The sequence below is a fragment of the Pimephales promelas genome, chromosome 20, assembly GCF_988280905.1.
Source record: "Pimephales promelas chromosome 20, fPimPro1.hap1.1, whole genome shotgun sequence".
NCBI lineage: Eukaryota > Metazoa > Chordata > Actinopteri > Cypriniformes > Leuciscidae > Pimephales > Pimephales promelas.
The window spans coordinates 17463387-17487074 of NC_142788.1; the positions used below are offsets into that span (position 1 = coordinate 17463387).

A 23688-nucleotide genomic window follows, 5' to 3' on the forward strand; every position below is an offset into this window, starting at 1 on the left:
ACATGCATCTCTGCCAATCAAGCTTTTGCATTTCCACAGGATCTTACACGGTGTAAAACAAAAGAACATTTTCAATCACTGGATTGTCTGAGAAAGAAAGAACAGGACATCAATAACCAGAGTGTGAGAGAAAAAAAAACCCTCCAAACAATCTGCCTCGTCCTGGTCCACACTTAAAACTTCACCTACAACACCTGTAATAGTTTTGCACAACACTTCCAGACTCTTTACAGAGAAACAAATCAGTCCAGGCAACACTTCAGTGAGGAAAAGAAAAACTTATCTGTGCATCCAAACAAACCATGTTGATCTCACTCATAGATGGGTTTTCAAAGTAACACCTCGTGTAAATCCAAGCAAGATAAACATTATATTAGAAACCCATCATAGGACATTGTGAATGGTATAATTTCTAGGTGTTAAAATGTGTACATGTACATAAAACAAACAAAAACCTTACATATCTGTGCGATTCCTCTGACCTGTATTTAAATGTGTCCACCTTCCAAAGTGTTTGAGGATTAGTCTTTATTTTAAGCATCAGGATACTGTGTTATTCTGAACATTCAGGCCATTTAACCGGGCATTTCCAAACAGTGTGTGTTGGAAATGTACACCCAGCATTTTTTTACTCCACATTGCTAATGTAAAAAAAAAAAAAAATTAATTGAGCACCTGCGCCATGCTAGATCCACTTGTGAGAATTAAAGTCTATTTATTTATTTTTGAGGAAGCAAGTCTCACTGACTGGGTCAAGTTTTAATCCACCTCTTCCATGCTGCTGTAGGACGGGGCGGCACATTCTCCAGAGTGTGCATACATCTCAGAGGTCACTTCCGTGCTCAACTGAGGGGGTCCGTCTGGGTCCAGGTCTGTCCCAAACAGTGTCTGGCTAGAAGCCTGTAAAATAAATCACCGTTATAGAGAAACTTTAGGCATCGTTTGAACGGAGTACATAAACGCCAACCGCTAATTCAAGAAGATCAGTGATATCAAGACCAGGTCACTTAGAATTATTTATTGGTGGTGAAGAGCGTAGTACAGGCACTATAACAATTGAGCAGCATTTAGAGTGGTCTCAATTATTGCTGGGATATTTTGTGCAGCATCATAAATAACACCAACATTTTGTCATTTTAAGATTATATTTAAATCACTTACCCAGACATTCAATTACTGCTTAAATATGATTATTACATACATAAATTATGTACAATGCAGTCCTGTGCCATTTATCAAAGATGTATCTCTAAAATTAAAACCAGTAACATTTCAAACAGGAATGCCCATGATGACATAAATGACCTTGAATGAGGTACGATATCATCTAATGGTATTGTTTTGGGTCATGATGTCCAGGGCTGAGGCATTCACAGACGCCAAAATGTCTTTAGGCTTTGTAGTGAGGATGGCTACATGAATGATCATAGCCCATCAGCATCCCTGAGACTGTTGAAACTGCCACTTTATCCACAAACCACAGTACTATTTATCTTACAATAGCTGGATCCCATCTCAATGTACAACATGTGCAACTAGGCTTTGAATCAATGGGTCAAAGTACAGAAAAACTCACTGGTTTCCCAAGTTGTGTACAGAAGTACAGTACTGAGTTGAACTGTCTTGCTGACTCTGAAAACACTAATCAGTCAACCTACTAAAACATCCTAACCCTTGCCAGACAACTGACAAACTTTGGTGAAAAAAAAGAAGAAAAGAAATTCATTTAGTGGTTAAAATGAGTAAATAATATAAATAAAATAATTAACAAAAAGAAAATGCAACAAAATGAACATGACAGCAAATGAAATAGCAAGATAGCAAGACTCCTCCAACCTAAAATCAACAAGAAATAACTCACACGGCTCATTTTTCTTCTAGATGACATAATAAACAAGAAAAAGAAACAATGCATGACAGGATCGGGTTTCACAAAAACATGTACATGATGAATAGGACATGTGGCTTTGCATGGTTAAACGAGGTACAGCTATTATACTCACTTGTGTTGCTTCACTGTGTCAAGTTATTTTCAGAGGACAGTAAATATATACAGCTATACAAGCAGCACAATGACTACTCTAAAATACATCCAAGTTTCATTTCTATAGTATTGTCCCTTGAGTAGATATACTAAAATGTTTGCTAAAATGTGAGGGGTGTACTCACTTTTGTGAGATACTATATATATATATATATATATATATATATATATATATATATATATTTGTGTTTTTTTTTAAGATAAAAAAAAATTCCTGGAGAATAGTATGCACTGATCATACATAAGACCAGAAAATTGCATTAGAGTAAATAAAGTAAGTGAGTGAAGTACTGTGAAAGCCATACTTGGTAACCCACACTTGGAATTTGTCCTCTGCACTGAACCCATCCAAGTTAGTGCAAACAAATTAGGAGCAGTGAGTAGTACACACACATGAGCAGTGTGAGCAGTGTGAATCCATTTGCATTCGATTAGAGGTTCTGCCGGTATTGAGAATCGAACCCACAACCTTCAGGTCCGATTCTCTAACCATAGACCACAACTGTAACTAGAGAAAATTTTTTTGAATTAATGTTGACTTTAAAGTCAGAGTTTAAAAATGCCACCATTATGCCGTTTATAAAGGCAATTAAGTTATTTTGAATGTTTGAATGCTGAACTGTTCCTTAAAAGGTCAGTTCATCCAAAAATGAAAATTAATTCATAATTCACCTTCATGTTGTTCCAAACATGTTGGATGTTGGGACACATATTTTGAAGAATGTCAGTTTCAGTTCCCATTGACTTCAACTGTATGGACAAAAAACCCCAATGGAAGTCAAAGGGAACCAAAACATTCTTAAAAAATATTTTCGGAAAAAAAAAAAATTCATTCAGGTTTGGAATGACATGAGGGTAAACATTTTTTTTTTTTCCATTTTTGGATTATCCCTTTAATATTTGTAATCAAAGTTTTGATTTATTGGTTAGTCATACAGCTAAAACAAAATCTCAAGTCTGGCAAAAAAAGGAGGCAGTAAATAAAGATCTTTAAACTGCTATTAGTATTTTCCTGAGTATTTTTTTTAAAACATTCTGTACAATGCTGTAAAACAACTGAAATGGGACAAAAAAAATGCTGACTGGCATGGCTATATCAGGCTGTGTGACTCCCAAGCTAAAAAACATTAAAGTTGCCATCAAAAAGAGTCAAGACTTACAGTACAATCAGTTTTAAGTGCAAATCTTTGTACTGAGGGTCTGCAGCTGCATTGAGTAGTAAATCAAGCCCAGTTGGACCAGTATAACAAAGGATAGATGAGGTTGAACAGCAATGCTAGGACTGCAGCCACAGTGCCCATGATGAAATATCTCAGGCGTTCGCTGTCACAGTAATCTGAGATGCCATCTCTTCTGCGCTGAGAATGCCCTCTCCTGCCTTCTTCTTCTTCCTCCAGCCTTGTCCTGGCTCTTCTTCCACGAAGCCCGGGGCGAAACAGGCTCCGGAAAGAGGCCTGTCGCTGCCCCTCCTCATCCTCCTCCAGTTCCTGCCATATCAGAGACGCCTGCGATTGGCGGAAACCTGTGTCAGCTTCTGGGAAAGGGCCTTGTCTCATCATTACACCGTAGAACACCAAACACACTTTCAGAGAGCTCACGGCTCCAGTTTCTTAGGCCGCTCACACACTCAGGTGGATGAATAAGCAGATTAGCATGCAAGAGTAGATTCCAAAAGCAGAATTTTCCAAGTCACAGCTTCTTTAAATCAAGGTAAACACCCTGTAACTGATGCACCTACTTAATTAAAGGCAAAATGTTTCCCAAGATGCACCCGTAAACGATCAGTTCAAACTTTAAGGATGGACTAACTTGGATCAAGTGTGCCTCAGTATCAATCATATAATGAGCCTGATGTTACCAAATTAACCTCAAAGTTGTGCGACGGTCAGTCATGCGTTCAACTGAGCAGAGAGCAAAGATGTGAAGAAACGTCTTGTTATGGTGTGGTCAAATTTACTGTTGCGCTGCGAAATTTCACAGGCGAAATCCAGTCATTTCAACAGGAATCTGTGCGTTTGGGAGTTTCTGTGCGTTGAGGCTGAAGAAGTTCCCTATGCAAATTTGCTGTGCTGCTGACCAACAGAAAGCTGCTTGGTTGAAAGTGACTTGTGTGAGCGGTGCTTCATACATCCCTGCACTATTGTCATTGGACCTTTTTAGCCAATGAAATTTCACTAATGTGACCGAACGTTTACACATTGCTGAAACCCGAGTTTAAATTTTATGGCTGAATATTTTTACTTTTTGAAATGCACTAAAATTATGAAAAAATAAAAAACATAAAAAAGAAGTCATGAGATCCTAACACAATGCGCCAAAATCGACTCATTTAATGAGTCACGCTTTATGATTAATCTATTACGGCGCTTTTTCACCGCATGGCACGGCACTGCTAAGTTCCGTGCTTTTCCACTGAAGATATCACAAGATGATTATTTTCTCTCAGATGTTCTGGAGTACAATCCCTCATGTAACTCCTAATTAAATTATAATCATCAGGGGCCATATTCACAAAACATCTTATGGCTAAAAGTAGCTCTTGACTTGCCAATATAGGAGAAACTCTTAAAAATAATGGGAGTGTCAGTCCTAATTTTAAGACTCCTAAATTTTTGCTCTAATAGTATTTTACAAATCATTTCAGCGAAAAAACTATCTCCTAAATCTGTGAAACGTTAGTAGTCAATGGAACTCCTAAATCACAAACAATCCTAATGGCTGTCGCTGACAATCCGCCAAAGACACTGTACATCATTGAGGTGATAGAGCGATAGAGGCTTGGGTGCTGAACCTTTTTTTTCATAAATGCAATACATATTTTGATTTATAGATTTTAATATACAATAAAATGGCAAAAATAAAATCTTTAATGTATATATATGGTCTGATTACCTATGGCAGTGCGTTCCCCAAGTTCACACTTACAAATCGAATGGAGTAAAAAAATATATAATAAGCGTTTTTGGCGTGCTGTCCAAGGGGATCGAGGGCTCCAAGCTAAGAATTTAGCCCAAACCCAGAGTTCTCCCCCGTATCCTCAGGCGAGAGTGAGGAACGGGGTTGCAGAAAACTGTTGAGATAACTAGGTGAGTCTCGGCTGTGTATATATCCCTTCTCTCGAACTGATTAGATAGACGTGCTTTTCTGGCAAACGGCCATACACATCAATTTACGGCGAAAGACTAACCCTTGAACTTGACACAACGTAATGACGAACGTGGTTGCCCAGCCCTGTTTGTTTGAACCGTGAGAGGTGTCAAAGCTTACTCTACTCCTACATCGTCAAGTTACTCTTTTGGAGCGAGTCGACTTGTGTACGGCCTTCTGCTGGAAGTTAATTTAGTCGATAAAGTTCTAAATATATATATTTTTCTTACACGAACGCATCGCTTCACTTCAGAAGGCCTATTACCCCTCCCAGAGCCGTGTGGAGCACTTTTATCAGGGATGGATGTGGTTTGATGGACTTCTAAAAACTCTCATTCACTCTCATTATAAAGCTTGGAAGAGCCAGGATATTTATTTATATAACTTCGATTGTATTCGTCATATACACCTAAGATGGCTTTAGGGTGAGTAAAGCATGGGCTAATTTAAATTTTTGGGTGAACTATACCTTTAGAACTTCTCTTGGTCAGCAGCTTTGTGAATAGGTTTTAAGAGAAAACTCTTAACTAATTAATTAATTCACTTTTCCATTTAGGAGAACTCTTAGTAATAAGATAATATGTTTTGTGAATACGGCCCCTCATGCTGTCTGGAAATTTTTGAGAGACACCTCATAAAAAAAAAAGACCAATGGAGAGATAGCCTTTTTTTTAAATGTTGAGAATCCACAAGGAACATTACCCAATCCCCTGCATCTTTAATGAACAATTATATAGCCGGTCTACAAGGATTACATGTTTTTCCATTGGGCTGTGGTGACATGAGAAGGTGCTGAGCTCACCTGACTGGCAGCACCACCAGTTGCAGCAGAGGATTCAGCACCAAGGGGCCCCAGCAGGTGAGACGGCCTCTCCACTGGAGAGTTCCTGCGGCGGTAGAACAGCACATAGGCGTAACGTGTCACCACCTGACTCTCTTCCACCGTCGTCACTGTGCTGTCATCAAACAAACGCCAACCTGACACAGTAAAAGACATACAGTGAGATGTTTCACATCACAGATGGTGAAATGTTATTGAGCTAGAAGAGCTCACACATACCAACGTCGCTGCGCTGGCTGTTCTTGTCACTGGGAAGACGAGCGTAGGCCGTGTAGTGTCCTCCAATCATTCCACCATAATGGTTAATCACAGCGTAGAGGTCATAGATAGGGGGCTGCTGGATGTCACCCTTATGACCGATACAGAACTTACTCAAGTCCAAGTTTCTGATAGAAATGAAAAATCTTGGTGAAACATCTAATATATTGCCAATCCAAAACTATTCAGCTAAATGACAGTTAATACCACCCTTAAACTTCACCTAAACTATCAGGATTCATTTCTAACAACTAGTATTAATAAACTTCTTTGCATTTTAAAATCATTAATTTGTATTAACTTGTTTCAACCATTCATAACATATTTCAATATATTTGTACAGCAAATTTCATAAAAAAGATACATTTTAAAAAGGTTATTTTAAATATATAAATACATTTTAATATTTCACTATTACTTTTTTACTGTATTTTGTATCAAATTAATGTTGCATGGGTGAGCATTCAAGACTAACAACATTTTTTTTTTTAAATCTCACAGACTCAAAACTTTTGAACCCCTGTGCAAGTGAATATCTGAGACTTTGAGTGTACCTGACAGGGAAATCGACCATATCATTAATCTTGTCCCTCCATATGAAGCTCCTAAATGAGAAGCGCTTAAGCTGGATGATGAGCACGTTGGGAAGGCGCCAAAGCAGCAACTGTTTAGAGGCCTCCCTGTGTTGCTGACACTTAGGACAGTACCTGAACCACAACAAAAGAAGATTTAAATGGGCCTATGTAGGTTTGTAACAGAAAGTGAGACTGGAATTGCTGACGACTCATTTCGGCAGTTCAGAATCAAATCCAAAAAGCATAATGGGGCACAATAAACGTCTTGTTAACTGTACTTCATGCTTCAAGAGTTTGAAATTGACGTGTGTGTCCGTACCATGCCTCTTCAGGTGCCAGCACCTCAGGTTTGGTAAAGAGATTTAGGCACTGCTCTAAAGTGAAGTGTCCTGCCCTGGATGTTTCCGTAGCAGAGCCTGGGTCTTCATCAAACTCCAACTCTTTAGAGCGCACCAGTACATATTCCTTCAGCCGCTCATTGTTCTTCCACACCAGCTCCAGCGTGCAGTCATCAGGCAGCTCCAGTACCACATCACCTGTAGGTGGCACCAAGATGATGAAAACACCAGCATTTAAAAAAAAAAACACATCCATCCAAAAACCTCTGACTAACCTTTGTCCTCAAGTTTTTTGTCCTCCTTTTGGTTTGCTTCCAGAATGCTGATGTAGAATTGAGACGCACTTCCACTTCCAGACTCTGCTGAAGGCTGCTGATACCCAGTCACTATAGCTACCAATGAACATACAATGATGGACTGTTCCTCCACAACAAACAAAGACTTCAGAAAAGATCTTTAGAGCAACATACCTTCCGGTTTAATAGCCTTTTCACATGATGTTTCTTTCTCCACCAAAGAATCTTTGGAGCTGGTGGCAAGCTCACAGTATCCCGAGTCAGTGGTGCGTGTGGAGAGGGTGTCCCCATCTGCTGTGATGAGAGTAGACACGGTCTCTGTGTGCGGGGCTGTGACAGAATCACCCTGCTCCACTAGGTTTTCTGCTTCTCCTGTCGGCTCTTCCTCCTTCTGTTTAAACTCTGAGGCACTACTCGCCGTGGAGGTCAGGTCAACGCGGGACAGGCTGGCCTCTGGGGACGTCCTACCGGACTGGAAAGGAGGCTGGAAGACATTGACAGAGTACCTGCACATAGAAATGAACGGTTACACCATGCTGCTGGTTCCTAGTTTTTTTCTTTTACTCCAATCTATTTGCTAAAAGTACGCATCAAAATGCTTTTCATAAAATGAATTATTTTATTAAAAATAATAATTAAATTTAATGATTTATAAGTAAATGCTATAAATAGACAAATTAAAAAAATCCTACAAACTGTTATCACAAATTTAACATAGTAAAATTATTTTCATAAAAATTAGTATACAAGATATAAAACTGATATAAACTATAAAAAATAATCAGACAAATACATTTATAAAAGTCACCAATAAATTCTACAACTAGACATATTAAGTATGTAAAAAATATACCAAATAATAAACATATTCTTCATTTTAGAAAATAAGTAAATAAAAATGTATAAATTATATAAAACTAAAAATATAAAAAATGCTATGAAAATAAATAAAATGCTATAAAATAGACAAATAATATATATATATATTAATTACATCAATAATTGCTAACCTAATGAATACAAATACAAAATGATCACAAAAATGCTATCAAAAATATAAAGCATATATTTATAATAAATATAAATGCTATTAAATATACAGACAAATAAATAATTTATAAATACATGATATCAATAAATAAACATACAATAAATGTTCACACAAAACAAAATATAAATACTATTAAAAAAAAACAATATAAAAAAACTAAAATGCTATGATTGCACTTAGGGTGCGTTTACACGACAACGATGGAAAAGCTTTTACTTTGCATTTTTTCACGTACACAGCGAAAAAAGATTAAAAACACTAATATGCTGCCAGGCCAAAAGGTGGCGATGTCAATTTGTAATTTGTTTGTGTGCCTGTAGACTGAACACATAATATACATGAGTGTAACGTCATAAATTTCACAAATTTGTATTTTTGTAGTTTACATGGAGGCGATGACGCTATCGTTTTCAAAAATTGCATTGCCAGGGCTCCAGATTGCCACTGTGGTGTAAATGAAGGGCCAAAATGAATAAAAGGTTAGCTGTTTTAACTTGAAAATTGCTGTCGTGTAAACTTCCCCTTACTTCTAAAGCTGACCCACTAACCAAAATACACAAATGAGTCAACAATCTAGTGTAATTATACCTAGAGTAGCCTTCCAGAAGCTGTGTGAGGCGGGTGTAGGTCAGCCTAGACTCAGGCACAGTTATTAAAAACGGCAGTCCAATACTCTCCACATTGGGCCGGCACATGGTTTTGTGATTAAGCCAGTGGTTTTTCTGGCAGGCCCTGTAATCAGAGGAAAGAAACTTACCACCAACTAAGCCAATACACAGTCTCTAAATCCTAAGCATGATCTCAGAGCCAACAACAGATGCTTCTAATCAACAGATGCAAACTCACTGATTGCAGTAGCCAACACGGTAACAGCGAGTACAGCGCTTAAGCTTCTCATCGTCAGAGGCAGGAGGCTTCAGGCAGCCAGCACACTTTGTGATTGGTATACTAGGAACCTGAGGTCTCTGAAGATTAATACCAAGACACAAACATTACATGAAATCACTTCAACAATGCTGACACAAACCCACAAAACCTAAGAAAAAATGAGTGATGGAAATGGTGTACCTGATGGACTTTCAGCAGCACCACCCTCTCTTTGGCGAGATCTTTAGACAACATCTCAAAGCAGAAGAGCAGGTCACTGGACGAGACCGTATCTAAAGATTGAGATGATGAAAAGATTCTGTGGAATCTACCCTTCACCACCTGAGAGAAAATATAGAGGCTTATAAATGACGTACAAAATGTAGGAATATCACAAGTCGTAATTAAATAGAACTTTCATTACGATTCTGGCTTCCACCGATTATAAAAACAAGACAATCAAGATGAAACTAATATTGTGGCATATTCTGTTTTGCAAAGTTACTGTGGACAAAGAAGACAAGCAAGATATTAACAATGTACGGTAGTAATGTTTTTTGGAGAAGAAAAGAACAGTTCAAATTTCAAACAATCCAATCGATCAATAATGTCAAGGATTTCCTTCAGCATTCCTCAAGCATGAATTCAATGGAATTGACCTGAGAGCCAAGATGAAATCTTTTGATTTTTTAAACTTAATTGTTTTTTGTTTTTTTTAATAATTAACATTGTATCATGGCGCCCTCTTTTGGACTGTTGATTTAAAAATCTGGTGTTCTCTTATTATTTTCACATAGAAATATAATCGATCAAAAGAAAAAAAATAGAAATATTTAAGTAAAGACAATTATTTAGTTTTGGAGTTTTCATTAGAATGTGGCAGAGCTCTACAACACATTACATCTACTGTAGGAAAATTATAATTAGGATTTTGACCATAATAGAGCAGCCATACACACCAGCATATTTTCCAAATCAACCTTCTAAATATTTTAGAACAGAAACAACATGCATAAGTAATTTAGTAATTAAATAACTGTTTATTTATATTGCTCGTGTTTAAATTAATGTGTGACAACTTTCTGGGGCATTAAATAGTAAAAAAAATGTTTGCCTCTAGATAATTTGACAAAAAACATGGATCAAACAAGAGCAGATGAAGGGTTCAGATGAGAAATCATCATACCTCTGCCAGCCTCAGATTCTCTGGTTTGGTCCTCACACTGCGAGATATTGAATCCAGAACTTCAGTCGTGCTCGAGTTCTCTTTACTCACACTGACCAAAAACTAAACAAATGGTTGGCAAAGGGGAAATGTTTTATATCAAATATCAATAAAACGAGACTGCCCATCTAAATAAAAATGAACAGGTAAAACCCTGCTCAGGCTTGCTAAGGAACTTCAGATTTTGATGCTGTTTTTACCTTGACTGGTTTCTTGTGAGGCTCTTTAGCGAAATAGAAAACAGTCAGCACCTTCTGCTTCTGAGGTAGAGGGACAGGCAAGTACAGGAAGGGGTCAAAGGTTATGGAAACCTAAAAATAGAAGAAATAAAGATAGAACAAATGAGTAAACTCCCACAACCATACTGCTAACAGATACTGGACATCATCTGCCCAACATCATCAAAAGTAATAAACATTTCCATACACACAAAGAAGCTCTAAACTGGGGACCACTTTGACTCAATTTAGACCAGTTTAAATATCGAGTCCATCCTCTCCCTATTCCACCACGAGAAATCTAGTCACCCTAATCATAGGTCTTGTTTTGCTCTTGATGCATTACCTTAGAACACATTGGACACACCAGCTTTGACTTGTACTGGCCCTGAAAGAGGTCAACAATGAATGAATCGTTCCTCATTTTATGCCTCTGCCATGCCTCTTCTGCAACAACCTGGCAAACAATAAACAAGAACACCGTTTAGCACATTTGTAACCATACTTGATAAAGTGCAGAGACTAAAGCTTGATACAACTAATGAGAACGCTTACATTTGTCAATTGTAAAACTTGATTTAAAACGTGAAACTTGAATTGTAAAACTTCAAAAATCAAGAACTCACTTCATCCTGACGGCCGTCTGAGTCAACGGTTTCTGTATATGGTTTGTCTTGAATGCGGTTCAGGTCCTCATGCAGCCCATCCAGCAAGAAAGCCATAAACTCCTGAGCATCGTGCTGCGCATAGCCTGTAAACTGACTTGCCTTACTGGCAACTATAGCCTATGAAAAGGAATGAAACAACACCCGGTCATTATGGGTTTTTTAAACAATCACATATGGAAAACTACAAGATCTGGTACAACAGGACCATTTGGTTCTGCACGGATACCTTTAATTTGGAGGGTTGAAATGCATGATGAGTGCCCTTCCACAACGCTCGAAGTAGAACAGCAAAGCCAATGGCAAGTCGTCCACCCGTGCCCAATGGGTTATTACAGTTAATCTCCGACTCAAACCCCCTATCTGAAAACAAACACCACAAAAATACATAGCTGGGTAAGATATACAACCATATGAAAAGTATCAATTCTCATCAATGAAAATACCACTGACCGTGGAAATAATCCCTGAGCTCCCGTGTGTTGGAGAGGGACTGGATCACACTGTTCATAAAGCAAGTGTTTCCCAGATTGACCAGTCCAGTGAAGCCAGGGAGACACACTTTCTTCTCCTCCACTTCTTCAGCTCTCTCACTGCCTGCAGGAGGAGTGTGAGTCATAGGCTGCACCATGCAGGTGGGCTTGGGCTGTGGACAGACGAAAAGACAAGTCATATCTAACAGGCTTGAGAGCAGTTATGGCCCACTAGATTATCATATGTGACATGAACATGATGACACATTCCTTATTGTCGGCTATAGTACCGTTGCAACAGTTGGTTCCTGTTTTAGGGACATTTGTTCTTGGACTGAGCGAGGGGCCACCGCATCCAGGCCGGAGTCCTCTGGGGCTCGAGGGGGTTTGGCTTTCTCCTCTCCCACACGTGGTTCTTCTTTAGCAGGAAGTGCATGCTGGCTGCTACCTGGCTGACTCTTCTCAAGTGTGGAAGGGCTGGAGGGCACAGCAACCTTGGCGCCCCCCACTGCACCTTAAACAACAGACAACAGACAATAGACAAACGAGCTTATGGTTAGCATTTAAAAGTCATAGCTTCAATCTTCAATAATTTCTTATAAATATCAATGTTAAAAACAGTTGTACTGCTTAATATTATTGTGGAAACTATGATGCATTTTTTTCAGGATTCTTATAGACCCTATGCACCAGAGAAACAAGGGCGCCGCCATCTTTAGAATATTGTCTTTGAACTTCTGTTTTTGTGGTCGCTCTGTATATCTCTATGGCATTGCTGTCCAGGAGTAATTCGCTTTTGAAGTGGATTTACTTAATTAAATTATAAGTTAATGAAAGTTATCATGAGGATTGTAATGTTTAAAGCAGATGTCTTAAAAAATGTAAGTAGACCGTAGATTATAAGTAGGTAGATTTATAAGATAGGTAGATTTTAAAACGAGCCGTTCATTCATAAATAGGCACGATCACAGTGAAAATACAGACTGGAAGATAAAAGACAACGAGTGGAGCGCTGAAAAGGGGTGGGGTCTCAAACGGTAGTGTATATATTGTTATAACATAACCGCAACTGAAAAATTATAACTTAAATTTGTAAAAGGTTAGACTGGGTATTTGGAAACCACCTTATGATGCAATTAAATTTCAAATTTCATTATAACAATGTGTGTGTATATATATATATATATATTATTTTTTTAATTGTTTATTTATTATATTTGGACTGGCAAAGCCCTAGTAAACAGCAAAATTGAAGTGGTAGTTAAATTTGAGACTAGGATATGTAGAGCAGTGTGGGTCAGGAGTCTGGCATAAAGACAAGAAGTCAAGAACACACTGGCACATTTGGCTTGACCCAGTCTCACGCTCGTATCAAGTTACTAGATCACTCCCTGTAGTCACATTCCTTTTCTTGACTGGTTCACTCATTTCAGCATATAAACAAAAACAGTCCAGCTTTTCCACAGTAATAATAATGTGTGCTCCCTATTACACATATCAGAGCAAGTCACAAGTCAGTCCTCATCATGCTAATGTGTAATCGATCTAATAATCAGAATTTAGCTGACGTATTCAGTAAATATATTGGAATAAAAACAACACCTCGTCTTTTTCACCGCAACTTCAAAGGAAGCAAGACAAGATGTTGTTGAAACAAGCACTGGATACTTGAGGTAATACTTCTCACCGTTTATTCAGAGGGTATGAACGATTGTTTTCCATATCCATTTTCTTGAAAAGGGGCTTGACTTGTCAAACAGTGGTGGATTTTTCTGGACCTCTGAGATTAACTTCCGCAATGTTGTCTGCCATTTTAAATGCGTGAGCACTTAAATTAGAATGGTTTCTGATTGGCTGTCAGTGATTTATCGTACAAGAGCTGGGAAAACAACAGTCCAGAAAGTGATCGTTTCTCTATATCGTTATAGCTGTGGTGTGAACTGCTATTTTTTAATATTAAGAACGATTTTTAGAACAGGTCTTTAGTCATGGAAACACTGTTCAGGCAGCGATCGCTTTGGAGATGCAAGAAATCATGAAATGTAGATAAATTCATGTGCATTAGTTTGTAAAAGAGAGTTCAGAAGCAAAGAGAATCCAGGCAGCAGACCTTGTGTGGCAGGGGCCTCCAGACCCCCCCAGCGCTGACTGTGTCTTTTCTTCAGGGTGATGTCGATTCGGGACGGAGTAAAGGCATAGCTGGACTGATCTGGCTGGATTAGATTCCTGAAACATCAGCAGATGAAACCCTCAGAAATGCACTCTTGGCTAGTAGTGGATCGACGAAGATTAGGATGACCATTAGACAATCTTACCTGAGTTTAACCTGCCATTTAAAGACGGTGTTTGGTCCGCAATCCGGATGAAGGCGCAAAAAGTTGGGATCACTGTGGACAGTTTAAAAAATGAATGGAAACTTAAAGAGTTACTCATGAGGAAACTCATGTCTGTGGATGAATCTCTTACCTGGTCTGGAAGATAAGAGTAAAGTCTTGTTCCCTGAACAGCACCCTGGAGGTCTGCCGGCAAATTTCTTTCAAGTAGACGTTAACGACCATCAGGTCTGTTCCTTTCTCATACGAGTCATTCTTCACCAACTTCAAGTTCACCATCGGCTCCGGACCTTAGAACAAATCAGTCATGAGAGAGAAAATAAAAGTTCTAAGGTTTTGGGCCAGTAAGATTTTTTTTATGTTGTTGAAAAATTACGTCACAGTATATATTACAAATGTTCTTAACTGACCTCCTGTATCCTCCTCATGGTTCCCTCCACATGGCTCCTCCTTGGACTTGTCCCTCTTCTCCTCTGAGCAGCTCTTCTGAGGAGACTCTTCTCTCTTTGAGGATGTTGAAACAGGCCCCCCAGACCCTGAATCATGAGTTGGAAGCATTTTAGGGATCTGGGTATCAGCCTGTGGCTTCTTTTCCTCAGTCTGATCTGATGCTATTTTTTCAGAGCTTGTTTGCACGGGAGAAGAACAACTCTCCTGCTGTGTCACCTTCGGCTCACGCACAGAGGACGCAATCTTGCTATCATCCGCTTCAACCTGTAAACAACACCATAAAAAGGCACCCCAGGATGTGAGAGACTCTTTCCACCATTCTGTTTCCTGCTGACTATTTTCATTTTTGAGTGAAGTCTCACCTGAGCATTGCTTTTTGACCTCCTGTCCACTTTTTCTCCCTGCGATGCCTGGCATGCTTGACCTTTGACCTGTATCTGAGCCCTGTTGTCTTTTGCATTGCTAGATGACGAGGCACCACTGCTTACTGCTGATGAGTGTGTCTTGCCATTGACTGCTTGTTTGGATTGAGACTCCTTCGAGGAGCAGGGAGCTAGAGGGGGCTCCTTTGTGTTTCTAGAGGGTCGTGTGGTGCGCTTTGCGCTGGGCTCATTAATCGGGTCTGCTTTATCGCTTGATTTAATCTCTGCAGCCTTCACGTCTGTGCTCTCAGTGAGCTCCACCTGTTTGCCTTTCATCCCTCGTTTCAACCCTCGGTCGGGTTTACCTCGTTTTTGCTCAGCAGAAGTCACTGGGGGCATTTTTTCATTGGTTTCGGCAGATTTTTCAGACCGCCCTGTGGTTAACTGCGGGTGGTTGCTGCCATTCTTTGTAAGGATGTTCACCGCTTCAGTCTTTTTCTTGTTCTGTTTAATGGGGGAACATGAATAAATAAAACTTGTCTGAGGGATCTCGGACTAGGAAAAAATTCATGAATGCTCATGTGTGCATGGCCACACAGTTCTGACATTGCTCTTTCAGACCAACAGGAAATAACTATAACTTTCAAACTTTCTAATAACTTATATAGCCCATATCATACTATCAGAATTATATTAGTAATGTGCGCATCAACTAATCTGACATTTCAATTAAGGTTTTGTAACCGACTAGTCTAAAAGTAAGAAACCCTCTTAAGGTGCATTTATATTATCTATTAATTTCTGAATCAAACAATAAAATGCCACATTAAATGCTGCTCATAAATAAAGCTCATTCTGATTCAGATTTTTTCGGAGTTAAAGTGAAGATGTGATGGGAAAGTAAACGGCAGTTGCTTCATAGCCGACTGCTACCCATACAAAACAACAACTTAAATGTCCCAGGCCTGGTCTTCTTATTTCATTGTTGTCACTTCTCCTCATATTCTTCAAAGCTCATGAGACTCCAGACTGGTGTAGTGCTCAGTGAGTTTCATTAACACTCACAGCAACATTAAAACTACAGTAGTTGGAACGATAAAATCTTGTGTATTCGCATTTATTTATTTTTTAATATCCTGGAACTAAATATTTATTATTAAATAATGATATTAATTAGTTTGCAACAATTTTTCAAAAACCTTTAAATCATAAATTTAATTAATGACATTTTTAAACACCCTCAAAAGCGACGTGTAAATAGACTAATAAAGAAATTGCATTAGATTAGTCAAGTTTAGTTTTTAAAAATGTAAAAAAAATGTTTAAAAACTGTATCTCTGCCCAACAAAAAAAAAAAATAGGTTAAATTAGTGGTAAGTGTAAAAAAATGTTTTAATGGTCAACAAGAGAAAAAGAGCAAATAAGAGTGAGCAGGTGTTCTTACAGCGAAGGTGGGCCAGGTGTTGAGGGGGATCTTCTTGTGCATGACAAGCTGCAGAACATTTGTTTTCTCCTTATAAAGCAATTTACTGCAGGAGCCTTCAATCTCTTCGTGGAGATGACAGCTCCATTCACGGCCATCTGAGAACACACAAACATTACAGCACATACACTAATGTTCAAAAGTTTGGAGTTGGTAGGATTTTTTTTATGTCTTTGAAATAAGTCTGTTAGGCTTTTCATTTATTTGACCAGAAATACAATAAAAACAGTAATATTGTGAAATATTATTACAATTGAAAAACCGCACTCTCTAGTTGAATCTCATAAATATTAATTTTCCATGTCCACACAGACGCGTTTCGGCCTAAGCCATCATCGGTGAGTGAGATGGCTTAGGCCGAAACTGATGATGGCTTAGGCCGAAACGTGTCTGTGTGGACATGGAAAATAAATATTTATGAGATTCAACTAGAGAGTGCGGTTTTTCATCTTTATTTTGATTACTGTTTTATAACTCGCACCCACAAACATCTTGGTAGTTGAGCGCGTCTGGTTTGAGCAATATTATTACAATTTAAAATAACTGTTTTCTATTATAAAGGTGCATTGAGCAACATTTCATATTAAAAGCACCAGTTTTTCTAACCCATACATAACTAAACAAATGCCTGATGGGCTGAATGAGCCCTTCTCTGATCACTGCGTTTGCCTCTATAATCCTTTACAGTAAAATAAATAAGATAGATTCAGGACGGAATTTGACACTGGGCGTGACGTCATGCGCATTCACGCTCACCTGGCTAGTGTCTGGCAGGTGTATTCGCCGCCATTCTCCGTATCAGCGAAGACAACTCGAGCGACAAAACTTTAGTGGACTTTCGACAAAAGTAAAAGATGGTTTCAAAGAGACCAGCTTGTAGTTCATTCCAAACCCCATGGAGATAGATGGAAACAAAAACCGAAGTTTTCTACTACCCCCGTTTTCCCCTTTACACATAAGTGTGTACCTCTGGTTGCAGTTTCGCTTGTCGCCAGAGGAGGTGTAGTTCTGCAAAAACTGAAGAGACTTGCGCAATGCACCTTTAATATATTTTAAAATAACATTTATTCCTGTGATGTAAAGCATCATTACTACAATCTTCAGTGTCACATGATCCTTCAGAAATCATTCTTAATATGCTGATTTACTGCTCAAGAAACATTTCTTATTATTATCAATGTCAATGGTGCTGCTTACTATTTTTGTGGAAACTTGATTGTGAAATCAAGTTTCTACTTACTACTCAAGCTTACTACTTTTCTACTTACTGCTCAAGCTTACTACTTTTGTGAAACTTAAAACTAGATTAAAGACGCATCTCTTTAGCCAAGCATTCACATAATGCTTATCTTTTATACCACTGTTGAATCAGATCGAATGTATTAATATTTTGAAAAGTAGCTATGCTAAATATTTCCAATCTGCTTTTCTGCTGTTATCGTTCGGTAAATAGCGTTCGTCAGCTCCAGTTTGTATCCAGCCTCTCACAGAGACACAGATGCCCAACACCTGCGATGAGATGACTAAACGCCTTTGAAGAGACGACTCAATGCCCTATGCCCTAAATTAATATATGATTAACTAACAGTTTTTTTTCTATGTACATTTCTGAAATGAGCTCCTTTGAAACAACATGTATTGTGAAAAGCGCTATACAAATTTGAATTGAATGGAAAGTTAATTTATTTGAAAAATAAATCTTTTGTAGCATTAAAAATGTCACTTCTGATAAATGTAATGCTCCTTGCTGAATAAAAGTATCAATTTCCTTCAATGAAAAAAAAAAAAAAAAAAAAAACACATCTTACTGACCCAAACTTCTGAAAAATAGTATACATTACACTCACAAACAAATGGCAAGCACACACTAACAAAAAAGACAAACATGGACCAAATATGATGGCCACAAGCACACATACTGTCCTTACCCGGCAAGCGGATGTGGCAGGCAGAATCGGAAAAAGCAGAATCGATATCTTCTACTCTCAGCAGTCCAGCATCTCCACAGTTTAGCCTCACAATCACCTCATATGCATTCTGCTTCCAGTCCAGAAACAAATCTACAAAGAAAAATGTACATTCATGTAAAGCTGGATCCATTACAAACACTTTACTTAATATCACTGAAGAAAACCCTGACTGTAATTAAAAGTATTATTCCATTAGCAGAGGGAAAGCACAAGAACATTTATGTACAGAGAAAACAATGAGTTGAAATGAATTAAAAAACAAAAATCAAACCTGATTTCATGATAACGCTACACAATCTGATAGCCAGTCATAGCAGAAAGCCCAACTCCCTTTGATTTCAAACTGCACAGTTATTGAGTTTAACATAGGTGCGTGTGAGCCAGCAGGTCAGAGAGAGCAGGAAAGAGCGAGAAAGAGAGCGTGTTTATCGCTAAGGATCAGGCTTCAGGATCAAGTGACAGCTAGTCCCGTCCCTTTACTCTCTCTCACTGTGACAGATCTAAAAGGTCATGAAGACGCTGCAACGCCCCACACCCGGGTTTCTTTTCCACGTGATGTCATCTCCCCTCTGCCAATATCCCACCCTTACATGACAGGAATCATCTGTCCCGCTGTTTGTGTAGGGATGGTGCTCTGAAACATGACATTTCGACAAGAGAAAGACAATGGTGCACCCGTATCGAATGCATGTAGAGAGGCCATTGAGGGAGGAGTGAAGTCTTCTCATGCATGTGCCAGGCAGAGTCACTCCACTGAGTGACCTTGACAAAGCACTTCTTTACTGAAGCAGAGACTCACAGGCTTGGATTACAACACTTCAGCACTCAGTACAGCAGAGGCAAAACACTCAGCAGACAGGGCACAGGCTGCCACGCTTGAGACAAAAAAAAAAGCTAAAGTACGTTAGTCAAACCTGTAGTCACGTGTCTCAATGATCAATGACAATCGTGAACTGAAAACTCTACCAGTAGATGCAAGTGTGAATGTTTTGATTCTGTATTGTGAAGAACATACGAGTGAACCGGTTATATATATATATATATATATATATATATATATATATAAAAAATAAAAAATAAAAAAAAGTAGGGCGGGGGATTTTTTTCAATCTATCGGTTGTTGTTTGGATGGAGGCAGATCTGAAAACAATCTTGCGGATTGTAAGAAAGAGGCAGGTTTTATGTAAATTAAATGATTGAAGAAGTCTGGCATATGCCACCTTAGGCAAGTTGTGATACTTTAAGTTACAAGGTCAAAAGATTAGAATCGTATCCATGGATAAAACATTCAAGATCACGAACATGCATTTTAAAAAAACTGATGTGTGTCAACAAAATGCCAACAAGTCAAGTATTATTAAATATCAGACATTAATTCTCAAGTTAGAAATGCATGGAACCTTGTTTTCGCCACTGAATAAAAAATAAAAAAGGTAATAGAGAATTTTAGCTTACAATTTACTTTTTTTCTTGCAATTACTATTTTCTCTCACAATTGCAAGTTTATAATCCGTAATTCAGATTTTTGTTTTAAGTCAGAAATGTGAGAATTTTCAAGAAAAATGTCAGAACTGTCAGTCGACTTTCTCAAAATTGTGGAATACAAACTTGCAATTGTGAGAGAAAATGGTCAGAATTGTGAGATAAAGAAAAAATAAATAAATTTCCCATAATTGTGCAGCTTAATAATTAGCGCAAAACAACTACGAAAAGCATGACTATTTAGGTTACAATTTAAACAGTACTAATTCACTTATGGTCAAAGTAGAAATAAAACAATAGTTCTGCATTACAGTTATCTGCAAGCTAAACAAAAACAATCTGTAAAGGTAATAAAGCAAAATCGATATATCTCTTGTCTGGTCAACTGAAGTATATTAAACAAAGTCTAAGAAGCTGCCGCCATATACTTTAAGATTAAGATTCACCATGAATGCCAAGGATATGATAACTTTTATGATTGAAAAGCCATCACTAACCAAACAAATGATCACATATGGACTTTCATAATCATCCAACAGGGAAAATAAGGCTCATTTAAACAGCTGTCAGCAATGTGAAATCATACCTGTGAAAACAACTGAGATCACGGCATTCGAAATACCCTTATTGTTGTAGTTTAACTTTCACTATCACTTTGTTTTGTTCAAAGATAATTACCATACGATGATTAATAGAAATGTTAGCCTAAATGAAACTGGATTCACAATACCATGCTTCTAATGCCACACAACAACAACCAATTAAATAGGCTAGCTATAGAAGTAGTGGCATAGCTAAATCAATAGGGACTACCATAGCAGAACAATTATGTAAGTTCAGTACGTTTAACAGAGTTAATGTCTGTTATCTTTCCCAGTTCCCCGTTTACCACACTATGTCAACAGATGGGAATCATCCCAGCTCTGCAAATGAAAACAGGACAAGGACTATATCTTTAATGACTTTAACCTCTAGCTACGGGCCAGACTGCATTTTAGAACAGTCAAAAGGACACTGCACCACAGACGCTTTCTATCGGCTCATGTTACATTAGATACCACTGCAGTAAAACAATTTTCCCACATTATATTCTTGCCCAAGCATATGATTCAAATATCTGTCTAGGTCCCAACCAATGGCTTGAGCTCCAGGCAGAACACCACCAAGCGAAAGGACAGATGAATATGATAAAATGAATTGAGGAAAAGGACCTGAGTGAGATAAAGAAATTCAGACCTAATTTGAGTGTTTACAAACCATATCCGCTCCTCACCTTTCCTAGTGTCTGTGCTGTTGGCTGAAGCTGCCCGCTTGGCCTCCTTGCTCTCCTGGTTGACTCTGTCCTTCTGCTTCTTCTTGCTGGTGCTGACCGCATCGTCAGGTCCTCTCTGACCTCGCCTCCGGCCAGATTCACTGGGTCCTGTACTGCTGCTGGCCATCTTCAACCACTTGCCGCTAATGGGTCGGCCGTCTCCTACCTCGCTCCCACTGCCGGAGCTGCTTCCACAGGGATCTGGATCTGAGCTGGGCCGTTTCCTGCTTGGTCCAGCTATCTTGGCGGCGTTTCAAGTGTGAGCACTCCCAGAAGAGAATCAGAGGGAGACTGCAAACAAAAACAACAGCCATGCATGTAAGGGTTAGGTGGTAGGGGTGGGAATCAACCAAGATATTATTGTGATTCTTAAGCCACGATCTCATATAATTAATTAGGACATGAAGCATTTTTACAATATCAACTGCAACCTTTTTTTCAAACTTTTTATCAACTGCAAATGCCCCAAATGGAAGACAATTTCTACATAAGTTTGATCTGATCTTCTCTTTTCGTATTTGTTGAATATGTTAAACAAAGGGTGTTTTGTTTATTCTAGTAACGTTACGGTCATGTTTATTAATTCGAATTTCTTTAAAAATGAAAACGCACCTCTTATTTATAAAAAACAAACAAAAAAACTATGTGCTCGGACACTCAAATGTTCATATAGCTAAACCTTTTTGATTAGTGAACACTGATTAGTGAGTTTATTAGAAAACGTCAAGCCACAAAACACCGGTTACTGTCATTGTACTTACACTTCGATGTCATTATCCCAATATGGCGAATTTTGTGAAAGAGAAGATATTTTTGACTTCAGTCATTTCTATAATCCCTTTTGTTTTCCATTTCATTTGTCATGCGAGAAAACGATTTTCGTGGAAACACAAGCTGCTTAAACCACCATAATGCTAGCTAATGCCGCTAGCTTAGCCTGTTCGACTATATTCAACACTCAAGTTCTCTTTATATCAAAACATTTCACCAACAAACTGTCACTTAACGTTAACCTTGTTCTAATGCTGCTCAATATCATTTCTAAGAAGTGTGAAATATTTTATCAGTGTTGTTTGGTTGTTGGAGATGCCGGTTAGCCGAGTTGTGTGGAGAGCGAGCTAAATGTCGGTTAAAGGGAACCGAGACGCGAGGCCTCTCGCGCTGCGCCGCGACTGCACCGCTAATCACGCGCTTAGCTTCTACTGAGCCTGAACACTTCACCCGCTACGTCAGGTTGTGCGGTATAGTCAAAAGTGTGCATACCAGCAAGAGAAGTGAGGGAATTTTACGATATTTTGAAATGACAGCAGTTGTTTAGTTGAAATCTTACTTTGTTTCGTCGCTGTTCTGATCTGATGAGACGCAACGGCTTGTCCTTTCTTTCGTTAGCGGAGCCGCAGCGACTCTAACTTAATTCAGCACCAGGCTTCGAACACGGCTGCGGGCCGCCGATCTCCACTGAGCCGCATCAGCTCGCCCCTGCAAACTCAATGCTTCTTTATTTCCAGATCCATAATCCTAACCAGGACCCATTTTGTGGTGTTAAAACAGAAAGCAAGCTGATGTAAATACAAACAAAAACGCAGAGACGTTGCCCGTCTTTCACTTCATGACCCGACCGGTTCACTGTAACTCACACTTTGTTAGAGAACAAAAAAAAAAAACCGGGTAGCGACGGCGATCACGCCAAAATGCATGCTCCATACACAAACATACACACACGGGCCACTTCCGGACGCTCTGGTCCCTGTGCGCTCACAAACATGCGCAGATGAAAACTATTGTTTTGAACAGAATAGGCCTACATTCTGTTCTTTTGAATGTATAATTTTCTAAATAAAAATGTCTCACCGTTTTCTCAAAAATATTAAGCAGCACAACTTATTACCTTAGAATGAGACACTGTGGCTGCTAAATTGTTTTAAATGTAATTTATTTCATCACATGAATAATTTTTTAAATATATAAAATAGAAAGCAGTTATTTTAAATAGTATAATTTCACAATATGCCCCCCTCTCTCATTTTACACCATTAAATGCAGCCATAATGAGCAGAAGAAAAAAAACATTTTAAAAAGTCTTATGCATGTATAATGAACTGTTACATAAATTCGAAATGTATTTTTTTTTTGTTGCATTTTTCATATAATTTCTTTCATTTTAAGTAGGCTAGGTTCTATTTTATAAAAACAGCACTTGCATTTAATATGTTTGTGAGTAGCAACATGGTTATTTTCAACCCAGGGAGCTGAAAATTTATTTAAAACCATCCTGCAGTCTTGTTTCCTTCTTTGAAG

The 23688-nt window shown here is 38.5% G+C and overlaps 1 protein-coding gene across 4 annotated transcripts; it reads right to left on the bottom strand.

The window, feature by feature from the left end:
• Positions 1–483: 483 nt before the first annotated feature.
• On the bottom strand, positions 484–22861 carry usp19 (ubiquitin specific peptidase 19). Of its 4 annotated transcripts, none has more exons than XM_039651814.2 (26): positions 22721–22861; positions 21352–21681; positions 18555–18686; positions 16588–16724; positions 15144–15647; positions 14742–15045; positions 14465–14621; positions 14314–14385; positions 14109–14224; positions 12289–12512; positions 11979–12171; positions 11755–11888; positions 11487–11645; positions 11207–11317; positions 10843–10953; positions 10604–10705; positions 9619–9759; positions 9397–9515; positions 9139–9282; positions 7674–8005; positions 7479–7595; positions 7185–7401; positions 6845–6997; positions 6252–6418; positions 5994–6169; positions 484–900 (listed from the first exon to the last, which is right to left on the bottom strand). In XM_039651814.2, exons 2-26 carry the CDS (start codon positions 21515–21517, stop codon positions 760–762), a joined length of 4329 nt encoding a protein of 1442 aa, XP_039507748.2. In that variant the 5' UTR covers positions 21518–21681; positions 22721–22861; the 3' UTR covers positions 484–759. The 4 variants fall into 4 exon arrangements, with proteins under 4 accessions (XP_039507748.2, XP_039507749.2, XP_039507747.2 ...); XM_039651815.2 differs by having other exon boundaries at positions 699–900; positions 12289–12506; XM_039651813.2 differs by lacking the exon at positions 484–900 and adding an exon at positions 3027–3549 and having other exon boundaries at positions 12289–12506.
• Positions 22862–23688: the final 827 nt, after the last annotated feature.